The sequence below is a fragment of the Rana temporaria genome, chromosome 11 (assembly GCF_905171775.1).
Source record: "Rana temporaria chromosome 11, aRanTem1.1, whole genome shotgun sequence".
NCBI classification, from domain to species: Eukaryota; Metazoa; Chordata; class Amphibia; order Anura; family Ranidae; genus Rana; species Rana temporaria.
In genome coordinates, this window is record NC_053499.1 from 23,167,004 (window position 1) to 23,190,585 (window position 23,582).

Here is a 23,582-nt window from a genome sequence, read left to right on the forward strand (position 1 = left end):
GCTTTTAATGTGCAATTTTCTTATTTTAAACCAAACTGTCCCCGATCTCTAGGGATCACAATTAAAGGAGTTCTCTGACCTAAAAGTTTTAACCCCCGCTGTGCCCGGGCTGTAAAAAAAATAGAAAATAAACTGTCACTTACCTGCCTACGATCCCCCGTTGTTCCGATATCGCCGTCCCGGTCTCTTCCGCTTCCTGTGTGTCGGTGACTCATAGTGCGCTCAGCCTATCAGTGGCCGCGACGGGACATTGCTGCGGCCGCTGATAGGCTGAGCGCACTATGAGTCACCGACACACAGGAAGCGGAAGAGACCGGGACCGGAGAACGGGACGGCGATATCGGAACAACGGGGGATCGTAGGCAGGTAAGTGACAGTTTATTTTCTATTTTTTTTACAGCCCGGGCACAGCGGGGGTTAAAACTTTTAGGTCTGAGAACTCCTTTAAACCCATTACTACAGCTGGGTGCAATGACAGTGCACCAAAGTGTCAATAAGGGACTCATTTGATGTAATTCTAAGCTTCTTCCTGTTTCTGGATTCCCCATGGCTCAGAATCCAGAAACGTCAGTGCAGCACTGAATGAAAGATGCAAGGGTCTGTCAGGAGTCCAGAAACTCGTTTACCTTTATATATATCTCTCTCTCTCTCTCTCTCTCTCTCTCTCTCTCTCTCACTCTCACTCTCACTCTCACTCTCACTCTCACTCTCACTCTCACTCTCACTCTCACTCTCACTCTCACTCTCACTCTCACTCTCACTCTCACTCTCACTCACACTCACACTCACACTCACACTCACACTCACACACTAATTACAAGCAAACAGATCACAGGTGAGGATGGTTACCTTTTTAATAGCCATTCAAACCTCTTGACCAAAAAAAATCATAAATTCTGCCAGGGTATGTAAATGTGTGTGTGTGATAGATATATATATATCTATTTTGGACCCCTTGGATTGCAAGCTCTTTAGGAAAGTGGCTAATGTGAATGTACAGTATGTCATGTGCTGCATACGTTGTTGACCTTTCCCCCATCTTCAGACCTCAGGCCCCTAATTCTCCTTTTTAATTTAAAACCATTTGATCCGTAGATTGGGTTAAGCGCTTCATTATCCAGCCAGATGTTTGTGGAATGGAGCGCCAGCGCTGGAATCCACCTGTATACGCAGAACATCCGGTTATTAGTATTATAAAGGATTACCAGGCAGACGGATGCCAAGGGAAAACGGAGAACAAAGATTAGTGGTTGTGCCAAGAAACTTGGCCTAATCTCCTGATCTCCTTCTCCAGTCTTATCTCGCCGCCATCTAGCCTGGGAACCTGCGGGACTTTGGTGTCCGGTGCTGGGAGTACGACTTCTCGCTCAGTGCGCTCTTTGTATCGGAAATGGCTGCGCTGTGATTGTCGCCGTAATCACATCCGTCACCGGTATATGTGATCTGCTTTATCTGCTAAGATAAATATATGCTGGTCGGCCATAACATTATGACCACTGTGGAAAGTGATTTAACATTCATTATTTGGTTACAATGACACCTGAAAATAGGTGGGATATATTAAACAGCAAGTAAAACATGTTGTCCCTGAAGTTGATGCAGAAAAATGGGGGCAAGTGTAAGGATTTGAGTGACGAGGAAAAGAAATTGCAATGACCAGACGACGGGGTCAGAGCAACTCCAAAACTGCAGCTCTTGTGGGATGTTCCCGGTCTGCAGTGGTCAGGACCAACCGAAAGAGGTTCAAGGAAGGAGAAACCGCAAACCAGCGACTAGGGTTGTCCCGATACCACTTTTTTAGGAGCGAGTACAAGTACCAATACTTTTTTTTTTTTATTATGTACTCGCCAATACCGATACTTTTTTTTTTTTTTAAATGTGTCCCCAAATGCAGCCATGTCCCCCCCCCCCCCCTATATGCAGCCATGTCCCCCCCCCCCCCCCCCATATATCCAGCCATGTCCCCCACATATATCCAGCCATGTCCCCCATATCTAATGATGATGCCGCCGCCGCGTTAATCACCGTGCGGCGAACATTACAGGCAGCTTTCGTTTGAATAGCTGTTTTCCCTGCCACGCCGTGTAAAGGACACTCCCCCTTGCTCGGGATTGGACAGATATGTCCAAGGGGGAGTGTCTATACACGGCGCGGCTGGCAAAACAGCTATTCAAACTAAAGGTGCCTGTAATGTCCGCCGCATGGTGATTAACGCGGCAGCGGCGGATTTGCGATATACGGCGACGGCGGGGGGGCAAGTATTCTATTTAGGCATCAGGGGTATTTGCGGGAGTACAAGTACTCCCGCAAATACCAGTATCGGGACCGATACCGAGTATCGGGACAACCCTACCAGCGTCTGTGTCCTAGGCGGCCAAGGCTCACTGATGCACGTGGGGAGTGAAGGCCGGTCTGTGTAGTCTAGGGTGTGTCCCGATACCGAGCATTTGTGGGAGTACTGCACATCGCAATTTGTTGTGTATCTGCAGCCCAGTTGGGGTGCCCTAGCTGACCCGTGTCCACAATGGGCACATGAGCATCAGAACTGGACTACAGAGCAAAGGAAGATCTCACCTTTTGAGATTTTTGACCTCCAAGTTCTCCAGATCTCAATCTAATTGTGCGTCTGTGGGATGTGCTGGAAAAACAAGTCTGATCCATGGAGACCTTTTATCCCACCTCGCAACTTACAGGACTTAAAGCGGGAGTTCACCCATTTATTAAATTTTTTTTTTCTCCCCTTAGCTTCCTGCTCGTTCGGTCTAGGGGAATCGGCTATTTGTATTAAAATATGATCCGTACTTACCCGTTTTCGAGCTGCATCTTCTTCCGTCGCTTCCGGGTATGGGTCTTCGGGAGCGGGCGTTCCTTCTTGATTGACAGTCTTCCGAGAGGCTGCCGACGGTCGCATCCATCGCGTCACTCGTAGCCGAAAGAAGCCGAACTTCGGTGCGGCTCTATACTGCGCCTGCGCACCGACGTTCGGCTTCTTTCGGAAAATCGTGACGCGATGGATGCGACCGTCGGAAGCCTCTCGGAAGACTGTCAATCAAGAAGGAACGCCCAGTCCCGCAGCCTATACCCGGAAGCGGCGGAGAAGATGCATCTCGTAAACGGGTAAGTACTGCTCATATTTTAATACAAATAGCCGATTCCCCTAGAGAAAACGAGCAGGAATCTAAGGGGAAAAAGTGCCCTCTAAGGGTGAACCCCCGCTTTAAAGTGTTACTAAACCCACAACCATAAAATCATTAAAGCGTGCTTGTTATAAACACTGTGGAACCTAACGGGTTAATCCTCTGTATTGTGTGTAAAGGTTGTTTGAGCCTCCTTCTCTGATCTTCCCCTTCTTCTACAGTCCCCAAACCAACTCCTGATAGAGGGTGCATGTGATTGGTACAGAGACAATCGACACTGTCCAGACAGAGGTTCAGGGATCCTGTAGCCTTCTAGGACAGTCGGAGAATTAAACCTCCTACAAGCTTTAACCAGACACTAATAGAAACCACAAGACTGCTATATACTGCCGAGAAACTGTATTTAGCAGTTTATTCATACTAAAATAATTGCATTTCCATGTTCTGTGGGAGATCAGATGTAGTGAATGCAGGCTCCTGGGTTTAGTAACACTTTAACCACTTGACCACTGGGCACGTAAACCCACTTAAAGCGGTGGTTCACCCTCCTTAACATCATTCTAGCATTACATTCGGCATCGTAGCGCGAGCTACAGTATGCCGGTCTTACATTTTTTTATCCCCGTACTCACTGTGCTATTGCACATTGAAGATTCCGACTCCCGCGGGGAATGGGCGTGCCTATGGAGAGGGAGGATGATTGACGGCCGGCTCTGGCACGTCACGCTCCCCGAAGACAGCCGGAGTAGGTCTCGGCTCTTCACGGCGCCTGCGCACAGGCTATGCGCAGGCGCCGTGAAGAGCCAAGCCTATTTCGGCTATTTCCGGAGAAGCGTGACGTGCCAGGGCCGGCCGTCAATCACCTTCTCTCACCATAGGAACGCCCATTCCCCGGAATCTTCAATGTGGAATAGCACAGTGAGTACGGGGATAAAAAATGTAAGACCGGCATACTGTGGCTCGCGCTACGATGCCGAATGTAATGCTAGAATAAAAAAAAAAAATTTTTTTTTTTAATAGGGTGAACCCCCGCTTTAATAACCAGACCAATTTTGAGCTTTCAGTGCTCTCACAATTTGAATGACAATTACTTAGTCATACAACATTGTACCCAAATGAAATTTTCATCCTTTTTTTTTCACACAAATAGAGCTTTATTTTGGTGGTATTTAATCACTGTTGGGTTTTTTATTTTTTGCGCTATAAGAGAAAAAAGACTGAAAATTCTGTTTCTGTTATAAAATGTAGCAAATTTAGTATTTTTTCTTCATTCTTTTGCATAAATGTGAAAGATGAAGTTACGCCGAGTAAATAGATACCCAACATGTCACCCTTCAAAATTGCACACGCTCGTGGAATGGCGCCAAATTTTGATACTGATAAATCCCTGTAGGCGACGTTGCAGGGTAGTGTGGGGTATTGCAGAGTATTGTGGGGTATTGCACAGTAGTCTTAGTATGGGGCAGGGATGGATGGATGGCTGGATCTGTGACTGCATTTGTCACAGATCCAGCCCACAGCACTCGTGCTGCATCCACTCTCTCCCCTCTCAGGCCCCGTACACACGACAGAGGAACTCGACGTGCTTGGCACGTCGAGTTCCTCGTCGAGTTTTGGGATGAAGCCGCCGAGGAGCTCGGCGGGCCGGCTTCTCCCATAGAAGAACGAGGACAACGAGAAAATAGAGAACATGTTCTCTATTTTCTCGTCGAGTTCCTCGGCGGCTCCATCGAGCCAAAACTGTACAGACGACAGAGATTCTCGGCAGAATCCGGGTTTTGACCGAGTTTCTCAGCGAATTCTGCCGAGAATCTCTGTCGTGTGTACGAGGCCTCACACTGTACCATTCGGTACAGAGAGGGGAGGGAGGAACCGGCGTCGTCACATGACGCCGGTTTGTTTACAAGTGATCGCTCCGTCATTGGACGGAGCGATCACATGGTAAACCGCCGCTATCAGCGGCGATTTACCGTGATCCGCCGGGTCCCAGAGGGCGCGCGGGAGCGCGATTCTGGGAGGATGTCCATGGATGTCCTCCCAGAGTTAAGCAATCGCCTTGTAGACGTATTTCGTCTATAGGGCGGTGGGTAAGTGGTTAAAGCACAGGTGTTAATCTGGTGGCTCTCCAGCTGTTGCGGAACTACAAGTACGAGTGTTACAAGCATGACTCCGATGGACAGAGGCATGATGGAACTTGTAGTTCGGCAACAGCTGGAGGGCTACCAGTTCAACACCCCTGCTTTAAAGGATCTGCTACTGACGGTTTGGTGCCAGGTACCACAGCATAGAGCAGGGATATGCAATTAGCAGACCTCCAGCTGTTGCAGAACTACAAATCCCATGAGCCATTGCAAGACTCTGACAGCCACAAGCATGATACCCAGAGACAGAGGCATGATGTGACTTGTAGTTTTGCAACAGCTGGAGGTCCGCTAATTGCTTACCCCTGGCATAGAGATTTAGTGGGATCCACGCCTCTAACGCCTTGTACACACAATCGGAATTTCCAATAAAAAAAGTCGGACAGATAGTCTGTCGGAGTTTAGAAATGGAACGTGAGGGGTTTTTGTTTTTTTTTTTTCGATGGGAGAGGGGGGAAAAAAATGAGATCGTAAATTCCGATCGTCTGTGTGGAACTCCGATGGAAAAAAGAACACACATGCTCAGAATCTAGTCGACGCATGCTCGGAAGCATTGAACTTCATTTTTCTGCGCTCGTCGTAGTGTTTTACGTCACCGCGTTTTGGACGGTCGGAATTTGGTCTGACAGTGTGTATGCAAGACAGCTTGAATGCAATTCCGTCGGATTTTATACCATCGGAAATTCCGATCGTGTGTACGGGGCATTAGGGTCAGGGCTACTTTGGTGGCAAAAAGGGACCTGAAGCTGTACAGTGGGAATATATACATTTCTTCTAGCGGGATTAGCAGCTCCAGTGTGTCGCTCTCACCTAGTATTTAGCGGTGTGTCTGGAGTTCCCCCTAAGGTCTGATTCTTGTTTATCATCCGTTGAGGGTCAAAGTCTGAGCCGGCAGCTGGTTCCTTGTTGGTTATTTTTCTTGTGGTTAATTGTGTGTTTATAACCTACAGCTCCTGCCAATCTCTCACCTCCGCTGGCCGTGTTTCCAGGAGAACCTTTGCTCTGTGCTGCAATAGGGGCCCTTGTGGGATTCACTTACATTAGTTGTGTAGTCAAAAGCAATAGTATAACCTTTATTTTTATTGTTATATGTGTTTTTCAGATGGCTGCCTTTTTTCTTTTTTCCTCAATGTAAACCTGGGAGTTTTACTCAACATATCCTGAAAAGATGATTATGCACTGCATATGTTTTCACGTCAAAACGATCGGCAGATTCAGAGGTCCAGGCAGCTGAATGTTGTGTGTAAATCTTTAGCCAGATTCAGAGAGAGTTACGCCGACGTATCAGTAGATACGCCAACGTAACTTGGAATCTGCGCCGTCGTAAGTTTAAGTGTATGCTCAAACTGAGATGCACTTAAACCTAGCTAAGATACGACAGCCTGCGCCGTCGTATCTTAGTGTGCAATTTTTCAGCTGGCCGCTAGGTGGCGCTTCAGTTGAGTTCGGTGTAGAATATGTAAATGCCTAGATACGCCGATTCACGAACGTACGTGCGCCCGTCGCAGTAAAGATACGCCGTTTACGTAAGGCGATTCCCGGCGTAAAGTTAGTCGAACAAATAGCTGGCCTAGTCAATGTTAAGTATGGCCGTCGTTCCCGCGTCAAAATTTGAAAAATTTACGTTGTTTGCGTCAAACGTACGTTTCTGAATCGGAGTATCTACCTAATTTGCATATTCCTCGCGTGAATCGATGGAAGCGCCACCTAGCGGCCAGCGTAAATATGCAACTAAGATACGACGGCGTAAGAGACTTACGCCAGTTGAATCTCAGTCAAATCTATGCGTAACTGATTCTAAGAATCATGCGCATAGATACGACGCCGCACACTCAGAGATACGACAGCGTATCTGGAGATACGCCGTCGTATCTCCTACCTGAATCTGGCCCTTTAAATTTTGCTAAACAATTTTGCAAACTGGCAATTTTTTCTCCTTCATTGATGTATGCTGATAAGGTTTTACCGAAGGGTGGCACTGTGGCAGGTGGTATTTTTGGGCACAGTGGAGGCAGATGTGCCTCCTTCCTCTTCGGGACTGATGTCCCTTGTGAACAAGCCGGTGATCATTTTGATCACACTGACAGTCCGAGAAGAAAAAAAAAAGCCGATTACCGATCCTTTGTTCACATCATGTGATCAGCTGTCATTGCCTGACAGCTGATCACATGGTAATGGGCCGAGACCGGCCCTTTACACAGATCTGTGATCCACGAGTCTCAGTGACTCGTGATCACGGCGTGCGTTGCGCGTGCAAAGGGGAGGACATCTATTGGATTTTCAGTTTTGCTCCATAGCCGTCATTTGACTATAGCGCTGGCCTCAAGCGGTTAGGATATGTAAAAGGTGTTTAAAAAAAAAAAAAACATACCTTTACATATCCTAACCGCTTGAGGCCCGCGCTATAGTCAAATGACGGCTATGGAGCAAAACTGAAAATCCAATAGACGTTCTCCCCTTTGCACGCGCAACGCACGCTATGATCACGAATCACTGAGACTCGTGGATCACAGATCCGTGTAAGGGGCCGGTCTCGGTCCCTTACCATGTGATCAGCTGTCAGGCAATGACAGCTGATCACATGATGTAAACAAAGGATCGGTAATCGGCTTTTTTTCCTTCTTCTCGGGCTGTCGGTGTGATCAAAATGATCACCGGCTTGTTCACAAGGGACATCAGTCCCGAAGAGGAAGGAGGACATCTGCCTCCACTGTGCCCAAAAATACCACCTGCCACCGTGCCACCCTTCGGTAAAACCTCATCAGCATACATCAATGAAGGAGAAAAATTGCCAGTTTGCAAAATTTTATAACAAAATATAAAATATTTTTATTATTATTATTATTATTATTTAAACAAAAAATAAATACTGCAGAGGTGATCAAATACCACCAAAAGAAAGCTCTATTTGTGGGGGGAAAAAATGATAAAAATGCATTCATTTGGGTACAGTGTTGCATGACCGCGCAATTGTCATTCAAAGTGCGGCAGCACTGAAAGCTATAGTCAAATGACGGCTACAGCGTGGCTTCACTTCCTGATTCCCTTACCGATGATGGCGGCGGGGGCAGCCGAGAGCTGAGTGACTGATCGGCTTCAGCTGTCGACACCACGGGCACCCTGCACAGGTAAGTGTCCATTTATTAAAAGGCAGCAGCTGCAGTGTGCGTGCGTGCATGTGTGTGTGCGCGTGTGTGTGTTTGTGTTTTTTTTTCTTTTTTTGGGGACCACCGCTTTAAGGTGTAGAGATCTCGGGGTCAGAGTATAATAAGTCTATGGCGGGGGTGGCCAACCAGTGGCCCGCGGAGCCCTCTGATGTGGCCCGCGACCTCCTGCTCTGGAATGACAGATTGGCAAGCCCAGACTGCAGGTTGCCAACCCGCCATACCTCAGCATCAGTGCTGTGAATGAAGCTAGTGGTGGAGGAAGAAAGTGGCTGCGGAGCAGAGCCCCATAAGCCGATGTTTCCTCTACAGTGCCAGCTTTTGCCACAAGAGGAGTCTATGGCAAAGTTTAGCTAACCCGCAGGATAGACACAGGTGCACTACGCTGCACCCGCGGTGTGGGTAAACCGCAGCACATTAGTGTGAAAGCAGTTTTAGGCCCCTTTCAGCCCGACTAAATGGGACCCTCAATTCGCCGCTATAGAGCGACAGATATCCGTTTATGCCCGCCTACCTCCAATCCGAATAACAGAAGGGAATTTGTCCCCTTTCATCTGGGCGGATTGGAGGGCCTATAGAGTACCCGTGACCTGTCATCCGCCCGCTGCGCTCATTGTGGCCCGCGACTGGTTACCAAGTTGCTTAAGTGGCCCTCCGTTTTTGAAAGGTTGGGCATCCCTGGTCTTTGGTGATTCAAGAAGCCAGGTGCCATCTAAAAACTGAAATATCAGTTGTGGGTGAGACGATCCCGATTTATAAGTAGGCTATGAACAGACCGCGTGTTTATCTTTAGACCGGTGAGCAAGCAGGGGATGCATGAGATCAGCAACCGCCTTGCTTCTTCCCATGTTTAATCTGGGGGGGGGGGGGGTAACAATTGTGTTTGTCTGCTGAAATTCACAAAAAAATCGCTTTACCTTTAAAGTAACAAGCCATGCGCATGCACAGAGCGGGATGGAGGAATGTAGCATCTACGTGTGTGGACAGGATTCCCCATCAAACATCCTCCTGACAGCTTCTTCTGGAGGCCGCAGTCTGGACAGGAGCCAGACAACAAACTTGTACTTGTGAGGAGCCCCGAGGGGTGCTGGGGGAGAGCAGCGAGCGCAAGAGGAATGTACACTTCATAAAATATATATAAATAATATAACGAAGATCAGTGATGTCTGATGTAACTAGCACATTTGTACTGTATGCAAGGAATGCTCAAGTGGCAGCCATAGAGGCAAGACATCACAAGATATACAATGTATATTATCCTATAACTGTGGAAGCAAAATGTAAACCTTAACGTGGATGTAAAACGCTCTCCTATATCCAGTGACGTCAACAGCCTCAGATAATACACAGAGATTAAACAAATCTCCCTACAGATATTTTACATGTATATCTGCTGTCTTCAGCTTTATATACTGTTTAGTTTAGTGCACGTCCTGTTAGAATTTTCTCTTCCTGATTTCACATGTGAGAATAAGAAGGAAGGTTTGGACAGCCGCACAAAAAAATGTTGTTCCATTTATTGTAAAATCAAATCGCAATAATACATGCCACAGCAAAAAAAATAACAGATGCAATCTGACGCGCTTCACACTGTAACTCAGTGCTTGGTCATTACTAAGCACTGAGTCAGTGTGAAACGTGTCAGCTTGCATCTGTTTTAATTTTATTTTTTTGCAGTGGCATGTATTTTTTTTGATTTTACAATAAAAGGAACAAAAATTTTTTTTGGAGTGAGGCTGTCCAAACTTTCCTTCTTATTTTTGCATTATCATATGCATTGCCAGCACCTGTGGCTTTGGAATCAGTGAAGAGGTTCATCAATTACATCTGAGCGGGTGCTCCCTACTCCAATTCACGTGTGTGTGTGGATTCTTGCCATACACTGAGACGGCTGATTGGAAGAAAAGGCACAACCACCCCCCCCCCCCCAAAAAAAAATGCAGAGCTGTGCTGTAAATAGACCAGCTCTCTGCTAATCTACCCAGGAGAGCACAGTGGTGCAGTGAGTAGCACTTTCGCCTAGCAGCAAAAGGGTTGCTGGTTCGAATCCCGACCACGACAATATCTGCCTGGAGTTTGCATGTTCTCCCTGTGCCTGCGTGGGTTTCCTCCGGGTACTCCGGTTTCCTCCCACACTCCAAAGACATGCTGGTAGGTAAATTGGATGTTGTCCAAAATTGGCCCAGTGTATATCTGTGTGTATGACTGTGTGTCCCAAGCGTGTCACGATCCTACGGGGTAAAATGACCGCACAGCCAAGCAGACTCTGGCTGGAAAAGGCGCCTAGAGGCGATTCAGTTCGCATGAGTAGCGCTATACAAGTCATTCATTCATTTATTCATTCATTCATTCACCCACCCGACACAAAATTCAGCCTGGTCTTATCTTGGCTGCCAGAGAACTTGTCGGAAGAGTGGAGCAGCAGAAAGACACCGGACTTAAGACTTTTGGAGAGAGAGAAGTTAACACTACAGACAGGGTGGATTTGATTGAAGTCACTAGTCAAAAGGCTTGATTTAAATCATCATTTTTAACGACTTCAGCCCTGAGCCTGTTTTTCAGACAAGTGTATAGAACCCCCAAACATTATATACAATTTTTTTCCCGAACACCCTAAAGAATAAATTGGCGGTCATTTCAATACTTTTTGTAGCACCGTATTTGCACAGCGGTCTTACAAGCGCACTTTTTTTTTGGGGGGGAAAAAATAACTTTTTTGAATTAAAAAAAATAAGACGACAGTAAAGTTAGCTAAAAAAATTTATTTTGTGAAAGATAATGTTACCCCGAGTAAATTGATACCCAACATGTCACGCTTCAAAATTGCGCCCGCTCATTGAAATGGCGTCAAACTTTTACCCTTAATCTCCAAATTCTACAGGTGCATGTTTTGAGGAGGTCTATGACTAGTAGACCACGCGCAGTTATAGGATAACTCTCGTCCTGATAGTATGTTTAACTGTTGACCGAGATCCGCCTATGCGCTTAGAGGTATTACTGTTGTGCTTTCTTCACACTCGTCTAGAGCCGTATCCCAACCCCCTTTTATCAATCGGCGCTGCCTCGCGTTTGATAATTGCAGGATGCATCTACGCCACCTACAGGTCTGTTGATACTTCATTATTTTGCATTTCTCTCCCTCGCTGTATTTGTTATATTTTATTACCCCCTTTGTATCTTATATTTTTGTATTGAAACAATCAAAACTTAACCACCTGAGCCCCGGGCCATTGTCAAATGACGGCTACACGGTGGCTCTGAAAATCCAACAGGACGTCATATGACGTCCTGGATTCCTCTGGCCACTGGGGGTGCGCGAGCGTGCCCGGCGCATCCCCGAGATGCCGATGCACGTGCCTGGCGGTCGCGATGTCCGCCAGGTACCCGCGATCGGTAATGACAGAGCAGGGACGGGGAGCTCTGTGTGTAAACACAGAGCTCCACGTCCTGTCAGGGAAGAGAGGAGACCGATCTGTGTCCCTTGTACATAGGGACACAGATCGGTCACCCCCCCCCCCACAGTTAGAACACAATACAGGTACACATTTAACACCTTCCTCACCCCCTAATTTTAACCCCTTCAATGCCAGTCACATTTATACAGTAATTAGTGCATATTTATAGCACTGATCGCTGTATAAATGTGAATGGCGCCAAAAATGTGTCAAAAGAGTCCGATGTGTCCGCCATAATGTCGCAGTCCCAATAAAAAAACGCAGATCGCCGCCATTACTAGTAAAAAAAAAAATAATAATAATAATTCTGTCCCATATTTTGTAAGCGCTTATTGCGATTTTTTTTTTTAATTTTTTTTTTATATGTAGAAGAATACTTATCGACCTAAACTGAGAATTTTTTTTTTTTTTTTTTTTTTTTAATTGGGATATTTATTATAGCAACAAGTAAAAAATATTGAATTTTTTTTCAAAATAGTTTTTTTGTTTATAGCGCAAAAAATAAAAACCGCAGAGGTGATCAAATACCACCAAAAGAAAGCTCTATTTGTGGGGGGAAAAAAGGGTGTCAATTTTGTTTTGGAGCCACGTCGCACGACCGCGCAATTGTCCGTTAAAGTGACGCAGTGCCGGAAGCTGAAATTTCACCTGGGCAGGAGGGGGGTATATGTACCCAGTAAGCAAGTGGTTAAAGGAACACTAAAGGCATAATTTTTATTTTTTAAATAACAAGCATGTTCTACTTACCTCCACTGTGCAGCTCGTTTTGCACAGAGTGGCCCCGAATCCTGTCTTCTGGGGTCCCTTGGCGGCTGTCTCGGCTCCTCCTCGCAAAAGCTGTATCACTCGGCCCCACCCCCTGGCGCGCCGCATCATCCGCTGTGATTGACAGCAGCGCCAGCCAATGGCTGCGCTGCTATCAATCCGCCCAGCCTAGCCAATCAACGGCCAGGCTGGGAACCGAACAAGATGACAAGCACGCGCCCGGGACTTTCGAACGGTGAGGTAAGTAAAACGGGGGCTCGGGGGCGGTGCTGTCAGATGTTTTTTTTTTAACCTTAATGCATAGGATGCATTAAGGTAAAAAAACGTTTACCTTTACAACCCCTTTAATAAGTTGTCAATTAAAAAAAAAAAAAAAATACGTATCCATTGTAAGTACTGTGGTGGGTGCTGTAAAAAAAAATTTGAATTCCAGTGGAGCAGACACCAGTGTGGGAAAGGCAGGTCCTCTTTTTCAGGTTTCATAGTGACAGCTGCATTCTACAGAGCGCTCTCTGAAAAGTGACACCGTATAGGGAGAAAGGCCTTCAGTGTTCTATCCTCAGGACACACAATCCCTCTGTCACCACAAGCCCATTAGGAGAATAAACACCCCCAAGGCCACCTAATCATTGCTGGCCTGAGGGGACAATGATTCATCCACTTAACTCTCGCTCTCAGAGGACGGTCGGCGCTGGAATGGCATCTAACAGATCAGTCATACTGTGCCTCCTACAGCCCGGCCTGGACGTCATCGGCCTTCTCTGCAGCTGCTGCCAATATTGACATCTATTTGGATGTGATGGTCTCCTGCTATGCCCAGCAGGTGCACCTAAACCAAGACCTCCACCCAAAACCGCCGAAGCTTAAAGTAGAACTAAAGTACATCATTTTTTTTTTTTTTTTTTTTTAGCTTTAAAGGGATTGTAAAGGTAATATATAGGGATGTCCCGATACCACTTTTTTAGGACTGAGTACAAGTTCCGATACTTTTTTTCATTTACTCGCCAATACCGATTACCAATACTTTTTTTTAAATGCAGCCATGTCTCCCCCCAAATGCAGCTTTGCCTGTGTCTCCCAAATGCAGCTTTGCCTGTGTCTCCCAAATGCAGCTTTGCCTGTGTCTCCCAAATGCAGCTTTGTGTAGGTCCTCTCATCCCCCCCCCCCCCCCCCCCCCCCGTCTAGTTGTTTGGCGCTCAGGGAACATAACAGCTTTCATTTGAATAGCTGTGTGTTCCCCGCCGCGCGTCGTCATATATAGCCCCCCCCCTTGTCCAGGCACTTTGATAGACAGATCGCCCGTCCAATCCTGGGACGGGTGGTCTGTCTATCAAAGTGCCCAGACAAGGGGGAGGGGCTATGACGACGCACGGCGGGAAACGCACAGCTATTCAAATGAAAGCTGTTATGTTCCCTGAGCGCCGAACAACTAGACGGCTGCAGCGGCAGCAGCTCTCCTCCGCCTTCTGATCACGCATCCTCTCCGCCTTCCGATCACGCCTCCTCTCCGCCTTCCGATCACGCCTCCTCGGTCTCCTCTCCGACCGCTCCCCACCCCCCTCTCCGCCCCACTCAGGAGGAAAAAATAAAGTATCGGGGGAAGCATCGGGAATATTTGCACGAGTACAAGTACTCGCGCAAATGCTCAGTATCGGTCCCGGGACAACTCTAGTAATTTATATAATTTTATATAATATTTATATATTTTTTTTTCCTAAATATCTTCCTTTACCTTAGTGCAGTCCTCCTTCACTTACCTCATCCTTCCATTTTGCTTTTAAATGTCCTTATTTCTTCTGAGAAATCCTCACTTCCTGTTCTTCTGTCTGTAACTCCACACAGTAATGACATTTTTTTTTCTCCCTGGTGTGGAGTGTCGTGCTCGCTTCCTCCCTTGGACTACAGGAGAGTCAGGACACTTGCTAGCACACAGCTCCTTTCTCTATCTGCAACGTAGACAGCGTCCCGACTCTCCTGTAGTCCAAAGGAGGGGGCGAGCACGACACTCCACACCAGGGAGAAAGCCTTGCATTACTGTGTGGAGTTACAGACAGAAGAACAGGAAGTGAGGATTTCTCAGAAGAAATAAGGACATTTAAAAGCAAAATGGAAGGATGAGGTAAGTGAAGGAGGACTGCACTAGGGTAAAGGAACCCCCTTTTTAAAGGGGAGTTCCAGGCTTTTTTTTATGATTATTTAAAGTCAGCAGCTACAAAAAGTGTATCTGCTGGCTTTTAATAAACGGACACTCACCTGCTCCACGTTCCAGCAATGCACCACAAGGAGGGGCGCACCTCCCCCCCCCCCCCCCCCCCCTCTCCGGCCGGCGCCTCCATTCCTAGTGTGGGCACCTGGCCATGACACCGTTCGGCTTCACGGGCCGGGAACTCACGCTCTGTGTGGTCAGGCGATCACTTGGGACCTGTCACGTGCCCCAGGCGATCACCTATAGGGAGGGGCCGCCATAGGCGATATGAAGTATTGCCTAAGCGGTCCCTGGGCGGAAGGAGGCAACACACAAGGGGGCGGAGCAGGCAGGCAACACACAGGGGAGCAACCGCACAAATCTGACATTAAACCGAAAACACCAGAAGTTTCGGGGGCTTTGGATTTACAAAAATACACTGTACTTTTAAGAGACATCATTCATTTTTTTAAATTTTTCCCCAAAGCCTTGTTTGCAATGGTTTTTTACCCATACACAGTTATTATATAAAGCATCAAGCAAAAATAAAAGTGCTTACCTAGCACTTCAGGGTTAAATCAATAAAGGTCATACTCCATGAGCAGCAATTAAAATGATGGCATCACTGTACAACCATAATTATATACATTAGGTAATTTCTGAACACACAGCCAACACCGGAGGAACAAAAAGTCTAGAGATCTACAAGATGGAACAGGGTGTGTTTAATTGTGTCGCCTCACCTACCCCTCAGGAGGTGCAATGTACAGATAGGAAGGGTCAGCCAAGATAGAAAAGCTGCAGAAAAATGTCCCTTAAAGCTAAAATAGAAGAATATAAATGCAATAAATATAGGTTACATAATCTGATGCCATTCGTGACTCGGAGAAGAAGCCAATCGGGCTCTGCAACATGCAAATAGAGAGCAGCGGAAGAGAGTTTAGCTCATTATTCTGATGTCACTTCACCAATCAGACTGTGGTTGGGGAGGAGACCAGGCTTGTGGTTGGGGAGGATACCAGGCTTGTGGGTGGTGAGGAGACCAGGCTTGTGGGTGGTGAGGAGACCAGGCTTGTGGGTGGTGAGGAGACCAGGCTTGTGGGTGGTGAGGAGACCAGACCAGGCTTGTGGGTGGTGGGGAGACCAGACCAGGCTTGTGGGTGGTGGGGAGACCAGACCAGGCTTGTGGGTGGTGGGGAGACCAGACCAGGCTTGTGGGTGGTGGGGAGACCAGACCAGGCTTGTGGGTGGTGGGGAGACCAGACCAGGCTTGTGGGTGGTGGGGAGACCAGACCAGGCTTGTGGGTGGTGGGGAGACCAGACCAGGCTTGTGGGTGGTGGGGAGACCAGACCAGGCTTGTGGGTGGTGGGGAGACCAGACCAGGCTTGTGGGTGGTGGGGAGACCAGACCAGTGGGTGGTGAGGAGACCAGGCTTGTGGTTGGGGAGGAGACCAGGCTTGTGGTTGGGGAGGAGACCAGGCTTGTGGTTGGGGAGGAGACCAGGCTTGTGGTTGGGGAGGAGACCAGGCTGTATTACTTGGTGCAGGAGAAAAATAGATATAAGGTCCCAATCACAGACTGTGGGTGGGGAGGGGACCAGGCTTGTGGGTGGGCAGGAGACCAGGCTTGTGGGTGGGCAGGAGACCAGGCTTGTGGGTGGCGAGGAGACCAGGCTGTATTACTTGGTGCAGGAGAAAAATAGATATAAGGTCACCAATCTGGCTCTATTGTCAGGGTGGGCTGTTTAAATCTCAAGACTGGATAGACAGAAATCCATATCCTTTAGATAGAAGGTATAACCGCACTCTACATAGCTGTTTTCTTTGTGATCGTTAAGCTGCACTTGAATAAGATCTCATCATGTCTGACGATGGAAAGCTTTTTGTTGGAGGTTTGAGCTTTGATACCAATGAGCAGAGTCTGGAAGATGTATTCTGTAAATACGGCAACATTGCTGAAGTGGTTGTGGTGAAGGATCGGGAGACCAAGAGATCGCGTGGCTTTGGTTTTGTCACATTCGAAAATGCTGATGATGCGAAAGATGCCATGCAAGCGATGAATGGGAAGTCTGTGGATGGTCGTCAGATTCGGGTTGATCAGGCTGGAAAGTCCTCTGGTGACAGGAGAGGAGGCTACAGAGGTGGCTCATCTGGAGGAGGAAGAGGGTTCTTCCGTGGAAGTAGAGGCCGTGGTGGTGGTGGAGGATATGGAAGCAGCGGTGGCCGGTTTGATCGAAGTGGAGGAAGCAGCAGCTATGGCGGTGGATCCCGGGATTATTATGGTAGCAGTGGGAGAAGTCAAGGAGGTTATGGTGATCGCTCAGGAGGAAGCTCCTACAGAGACAGTTATGACAGCTACAGGTGAGAATGAGGACTAAACTTTCTGGTGTTTGGATCCCTGTTGCCTGCCGATCATCTGCATCTCGCACCAAAAATCTCTGTATTTAGAGTAGGTGATGAAGAGGAAATTTGCAGATTTGATGTAAAGGATTTAATATAAAATAAATGTTTCTTATTAAAAAAAAAGAAGGTATAACCGCTCCCTTATATGCAATTCAATGGTCTATTTACACACCTGCCTAGGGTGCAGCTATACACTTTTGACTAAAAACCACAAAGAAAAGAAATGGGAACTCGTGAAATGCTCAGCGAGAGAAAGCACTGAATACTACATGAGGTCCTGACCACACACTAACCTTACACTACACACCGCAATTACCGATAGTAATTCATCAATGACTATCCATCAAGCACAGGCCACAAATTCATATTGAGAAGTCAATCTGTCAGTAGACTAGAGTCAATATTGTTTCCATAGACGGCCCACACAGAACGGATTCCGTTATTTATAAAACACACACTGGGGGTTATTTATGAAAGGCCAATCCAATTTGCACTACAAGTAGAAAATGCACTTGGAAGTGCAGTCGCTGTAGATCCAAGGGGTAGATCTAAAATGAGGGGAAGCTCTGCTGATCTTATTATCCAATCATGTGCAAGCTAAAATGCTGTTTTTTTATTTTCCTTGCATGTCCCCCTCAGATCTACAGCGACTGAACTTTCAGTGCAATTTCAAGTGGATTTGCCTTTTGTAAATAACCCCCAATATCCTCGCTTAAAGCTTTCCACCCAAAAGGGAAAGTTCTGCTTTAAGTACCCCCCCAGCCACAATTTGCATGTACATTTTTTTGGTGGGGGATAGCGGGTACCTAGTTTTGACAGGTACCCACTTCCGCTCGGACCACCTAAGTGATCAGAGCAGAATTTCTTCCCCCCCCCCATCCCTTGATGCAATCTTCTGGGGAACGTCGCATGATTCGGGCGGCCACATCGCTAGATCTTGGGGACAGGGGAGTGTGTGTTTATTAAGTCAGCAGCTACACTTTTTGTAGCTGCCGACTTTTAATAAAACACAAACGATTAGAGCTACTCTTTAAAGGGTTACTAAAGCCACAACAGTAAAATCAGTCTGTATATGCAGTAAAGCATGCCTGTTATACTCTCTGTGGAACCTAAGGGGTTAAAAGGTTGTTTGAACTTGTCTTCTCTGATCCTCCCTTTCTTCCACAGTCCCAATCCATCTCCTGATAGAACAGAGGCTAGGGGACAAGCTGCACATGCTCCGTTTGGTGTGAATTGCTGGAGAGTTTCTTGGGAGGGTGAATGTGATTGGAGCAGGGCCAACCAGCCCTGTCCAGACAGAGGGTTAGGGTCCTGCAACCTCATAGGACAGTCAAAGCAGAATGACAACATCCTACAATCTTTAACCAGACACTGATAGAAGTAACAAGAATGCTATATACAGCTGATTGGGGGGGGGGGGGGGGGGGGGGGTTATTTAGCAGTTGATATTTACATTTCCAATGTTTTATGTGTACTGCGGGAGACCAGAGATATAGTGAATGCAGGGTCCTGGGTTTAGTAGCACTTCTAATCGGGGCAGAGAACCAGCGGCTTCCTAAGTAGGATAATTCCATACACCGAGCAGGCACAGACCGCAGAGGGGCCCCTTTCACATTGAGGCGGTTTTCATGCGGTACATCGCTAAAAATAGCGCTGCTATACAGCATGAAAAAACCTGCCCTGTAGTGTTCAATGTGAAAGCCCGAAGGCTTTCACATTGAAGCGGTGCGCTAGCAGGAGTGCTCCAAAAGTCCTGCTAGCCGCATCTTTACCGCGGTATAGGAGCGGTGTGTTCACCCCTCCTATACCGTGCCTTCCCATTGAAATCAATGGGAAAGCGTGGTAATACCGCGGTATTAACTCTTTTTCGGCCGTTAGCGGGGGTTAAAACCTCACCGCTAGCGCCCGAATATTGCGGTGAATACGACGGTATAGCCGCGCTACATATAGCGCGGCTATACCGTCACCGCGGCTCCACGCCTCACTGTGAAAGAGGCCTAACGGAGAGCCAAGCCACTGAAGCAATGTCAATGACCCTCCAAAAACGAGGAGACACCGGCACCGTCTGACAGCCGCCTTCTCACTCTGAGATCGGGATATAGGCAGGCGCTATGTTTCGGAGGACCCGCCTCCTTTGTCGAGTGTGCCTGGGAAGGAATTTAACTGGCGGATGACACCAGGATTAGGAATCTTTTAATAATAATAATATATACACACAGGCCCGGATTCAGCTAGATTTGCGCATTTATTACGGAGGCGCAGGGCAACGATTTTGCCCTGCGCCCCCGCAATTGTTTTGCGCTGCCCTCGATTCACGGAGCAGAAGCTCCGTAAATTGCGCGGGCGCGCCGGCAAAATGCCCGGCGCAAGCGTGCGCAATTTAAATGATCCCGTAGGGGGCGGGAATCATTTAAATTAGGCGCGTTCCCGCGCCGATCGTAGAGCGCATGCTCCGTCGGGAAACTTTCCCGACGTGCATTGCGGCAAATGACGTCGCAAGGACGTCATTTGCTTCAAAGTGAACGTGAATGGCGTCCAGCGCCATTCACGAATCACTTACGCAAAGTACGTAAAATTCAAATTTCGCGACGCGGGAACGGCGGGTATACGTAACATTGGCCCCCCTGCTAATAGCAGGGGCAGCCTTACGCAAAAACCGCCGTATGGAAACGACGTAAATTGCGTACGCAGGGCTCGCGCCACGTTGTGAATCAGTGTTGGTATGCAATTTGCATACTATACGCTGAGCACAACGGGAACGCCACCTAGCGGCCATCGCAAGAATGCAGCCTAAGATATGCGGGCATAAGAGCCTTATGCCGCGCAGATCTTAGGCTGCAGTCGGCGTAACGAGGTTCCTGAATCGGGAGCACTCGTTACGCCGGGGCAAGTAAGCAATTGCGCTGCGTAACCTATGGTTACACAGGCGCAATCTGCTTCTTGAATCCACCCCATTCTCTTCTGAAACCATTTTTCGGTTATTCTAATAATTATGTCCTTCAAAATTATGTCAGTTATGTAATATTCTATTAAAATATATATATTATTATAAAAAAAAAAAAACATACTTTTTTTTTTTGACCTAATCATAGAAAATTAAGAAAATATGTTCAAAATTAGCATATTTTTTCCATTAAACTGTATATTATTCCATGGAAGCACTTGGCTATGTAAAAGCAACACTTCAATTCCCTCGCCAAGGGGAGCCTTTGGATGAGAGGCAACCAGGAAAGCAAGCAGTGATGAATGAGGAGAATTGATTGGCTAGCCAGAACTTCACGATAATTGCAATTCCCAATCAAAGGCAGAGCCTGAGTAATGATCTCTCAGATTGATTTGTGGCCATTAATTGCATGTTCAGGGCTTACCGATTGTTTATTTGTCAAACAAAACAAGACACTGCAGATTACACAGCCATTGGACTGTACACTGTGATAGGTGCCAGGAATGTGCAATAACCATTTACACCAATCAGGTACGCCAATCAAAGATATCCTCCATTAATGACTGCTGTCAAAGTGACAAAAAACAAGCATGTCTATCCCAAAAGCAATGAAAGGCATATACACAGTGTCAAGTCAAGGGGCAATGTGATTATAGAGAGAAAAAATAAATCCCTAAATATCATATATTGTTAAAAATAAAGTATAACTAAAAAGGTAAAAAAACTTTTATTTTTTTAGTTTGGTACAAAGGGATTAGAGCGTTTGTCAATTTTTATTTCCATCTGTGCCCATGTTAAAGGAGTGTTCCCCTCTCCATTTGTCCTGTTTACTATTATCATAGAAAGTAAAAGATAATCTCACATTTTGGGTTGTCACCAGAAAAGTAATAGAGGGGAAATCTTCCAACGAGGACACTAGCCCTGGCTATCCCCCAGATAACCAGGACTAGTGTCCTCATTGGAAGATTTCCCCTTCCCAAGTGATTGCCTTAATTTGTAGGATTTTCTCTCACTTCCTGTTTGGCTATGGGACAGGAAGTGAAGGGAAATCTATGCATTGGGACACGGATGTCAAAAGGAAAAAAAGGAAGCTTTGCCTATAGTTCTGCTTCAATGAACTACCAGGAGAGACTTGAAGGGTTTCAGTTTTTTGGATAGAGCGGGGAAGGGTAAAGCTGCCCATATATACACTATATTACAAAAGTATTGGGACACCTGCTTTTACACACACACACACACACACACACACACACACACACTCATACTATCTTTAATGGCATCCCAGCCTTAGTCCATAGGGTTCAATATGGAGTTGGCCCACACTTTGCAGCTATAACAGCTTCAACTCTTCTGGGAAGGCTGTCTACAAGGTTTAGGAGTGTCTATGGGAATGTTTGACCATTCTTCCAGAAGCTCATTTGTGAGGTCAGGGGGGGAGCTGCACACAAGATATTATTTTTTTTTTTTTTACCTTCACCCATAGGATGCATGAAGGTGGAAACAAAAAAAACCTTAAGCCTTGGCGGCTCATTCACTGGTGAGTATGTTTGTGCAAGGGGTCCAACATGTGGTCCCCCCGGTTCGACCACCACTTCCGCCGTGGAATTTGAACCTGGTGCTCTGTGCTTCAGAAACCTCCCTTGAGAACATCAGAGGTATTCCTCCTTTTCACATTCTCTCAGAAAGTTGCTTTTCTGGTGGCCATCACATCTGTCAGGAGGGCTTCTGAGTTGGTGGCCTTGTCTTGCAAGTCCACGTACTTGATCCTCCATAAGGATAAGGCGGTGCTATGCCCGCAACCTTCGTTTCTTCTGAAGGTGGTTTTCAGCTTTTCATCTGAATGAAGACACTGTGCTTCCATCCTTGTGTCCTCGGCCGTCACATCCCAAGGAGGCTGCGTTTCATTCCCTAGACGTGGTACGTGCTCTGAGGGTGTATCTGTCTGCTACGGCTTCCGTTCCGGAGGTCAGGCTCACTGTTTGTGTCGGTGTCTGGTCCAAAGAAAGGCCTGGCGATCCCGTCGGCCACCATTTCTCGGTGGATTAGACAGACGGTAATTCAGGCCTATGCCCTTAAAAGGCGGGCGCCTCCCTTTCCTGTCTGGGCGCATTCGACCTGGGCATTCTACCTGTGCAATTTGGTGCCTCCTAGGCTTTCCGATATCAAGCGTCTGTCTCACAGGTGTGTAAGGCCTCATTCACACTTGGCGGACTCCGTCGCTACGGAGTCCCCCTGCTCCTGTCGGCTCAGCGGGAGATCAGTCCGCAGATCTCCGCTGAGCCGATGGATGACAAGCTCCTCTCTGCTCACTGAGCGGGGGGGGGGGGGGGCTTGTCGGGCACCGCTGTGTCCTATGGCGCGATCTGATGAAAACAGACATGCTGGACCGAATATCAGGCAGTATGTCCCCCCCCCCCCCCTGCTGGCACCAATGATGGGCACTATTCCTCCCCGTTGGCACCAATGATGGGGGGGCACTATTCCTCCCCGTTGGCACCAATGACGGGGGGGGCACTATTCCTCCCCGTTGGCACCAATGACGGGGGGGCACTATTCCTCCCCGTTGGCACCAATGACGGGGGGCACTATTCCTCCTCGTTGGCACCAATGATGGGGGGCACTATTCCTCCAGCTGGCACCAATGACGGGGGATACTATTCATCTCCCTAAAACCAAATATACATTTTCTTCCACTGATGCCAGCACAATTTTTACTTCCAATGGCCATAGTCCGGCCCCCCAAAGTCTGAAGGACAGTAAACTGGCACTTTGTTTGGAAGGTTTTGGAGACCCCTGGTTTAAACAAATGGATTCCCCCCCCCCCCCCCCCCCACACACACACAATGGAGGTGGATGGAGGAACCGTCCCACTGAGACATTGTATTCTAACAGCATGGGCTCTCTGCTGTCAGAATACACTGATCGAAAAAATGTTTCCAACAATACTGTTCATCAGAAGTCGATCGCTAGATCATTTTCTGCTGAGCAGGAACGTCCACACAGCTGGTCCCTGCTGAACTAAACACATTTTGATGATCTTCTCTAGCCAGCTTGTGTCTCTTGACCCCGTTTGCTTGGTCTTGCATTCCTTTGGTTGCAGATGGTCCCATTGAGATGCGTTTGCATTGCAGTCAAAGAAGGTCAAACAGGCTTTTGCGGCACTTTGCATTAAAATGTATTTGTTTCAGCAGATGGAAAAGGCAGCGTTTACGAACAACCTCCCGTCTCTACATTCTACTCTTAGGCCCCATACACACGAGAGGATTTATCCGCGAATACGGTCCAGCGGAACGTTTCCGCGCTTAAATCCTCTCGAGGATTTGAGCGGATTTCTCTGCGATGGAGTGTACTCACCATCGAATTGAAATCCGCGCCGAAATCCTCTGG

The 23,582-nt window shown here is 47.4% G+C and overlaps 2 protein-coding genes across 2 annotated transcripts in view; both read left to right on the forward strand.

Annotated features, from left to right (window-relative positions):
- LARGE2 (LARGE xylosyl- and glucuronyltransferase 2) overlaps positions 1-23,582 on the forward strand; it is an 82,866-nt gene that overhangs the window by 13,521 nt on the left and 45,763 nt on the right. The gene's annotated exons all lie outside the window — the stretch shown is intronic.
- On the forward strand, positions 16,655-17,368 carry LOC120917122 (cold-inducible RNA-binding protein B-like). Its single transcript, XM_040328172.1, has one exon. The coding sequence runs from the start codon at positions 16,710-16,712 to the stop codon at positions 17,211-17,213; it is 504 nt and encodes a 167-aa protein (XP_040184106.1). The 5' UTR covers positions 16,655-16,709; the 3' UTR covers positions 17,214-17,368.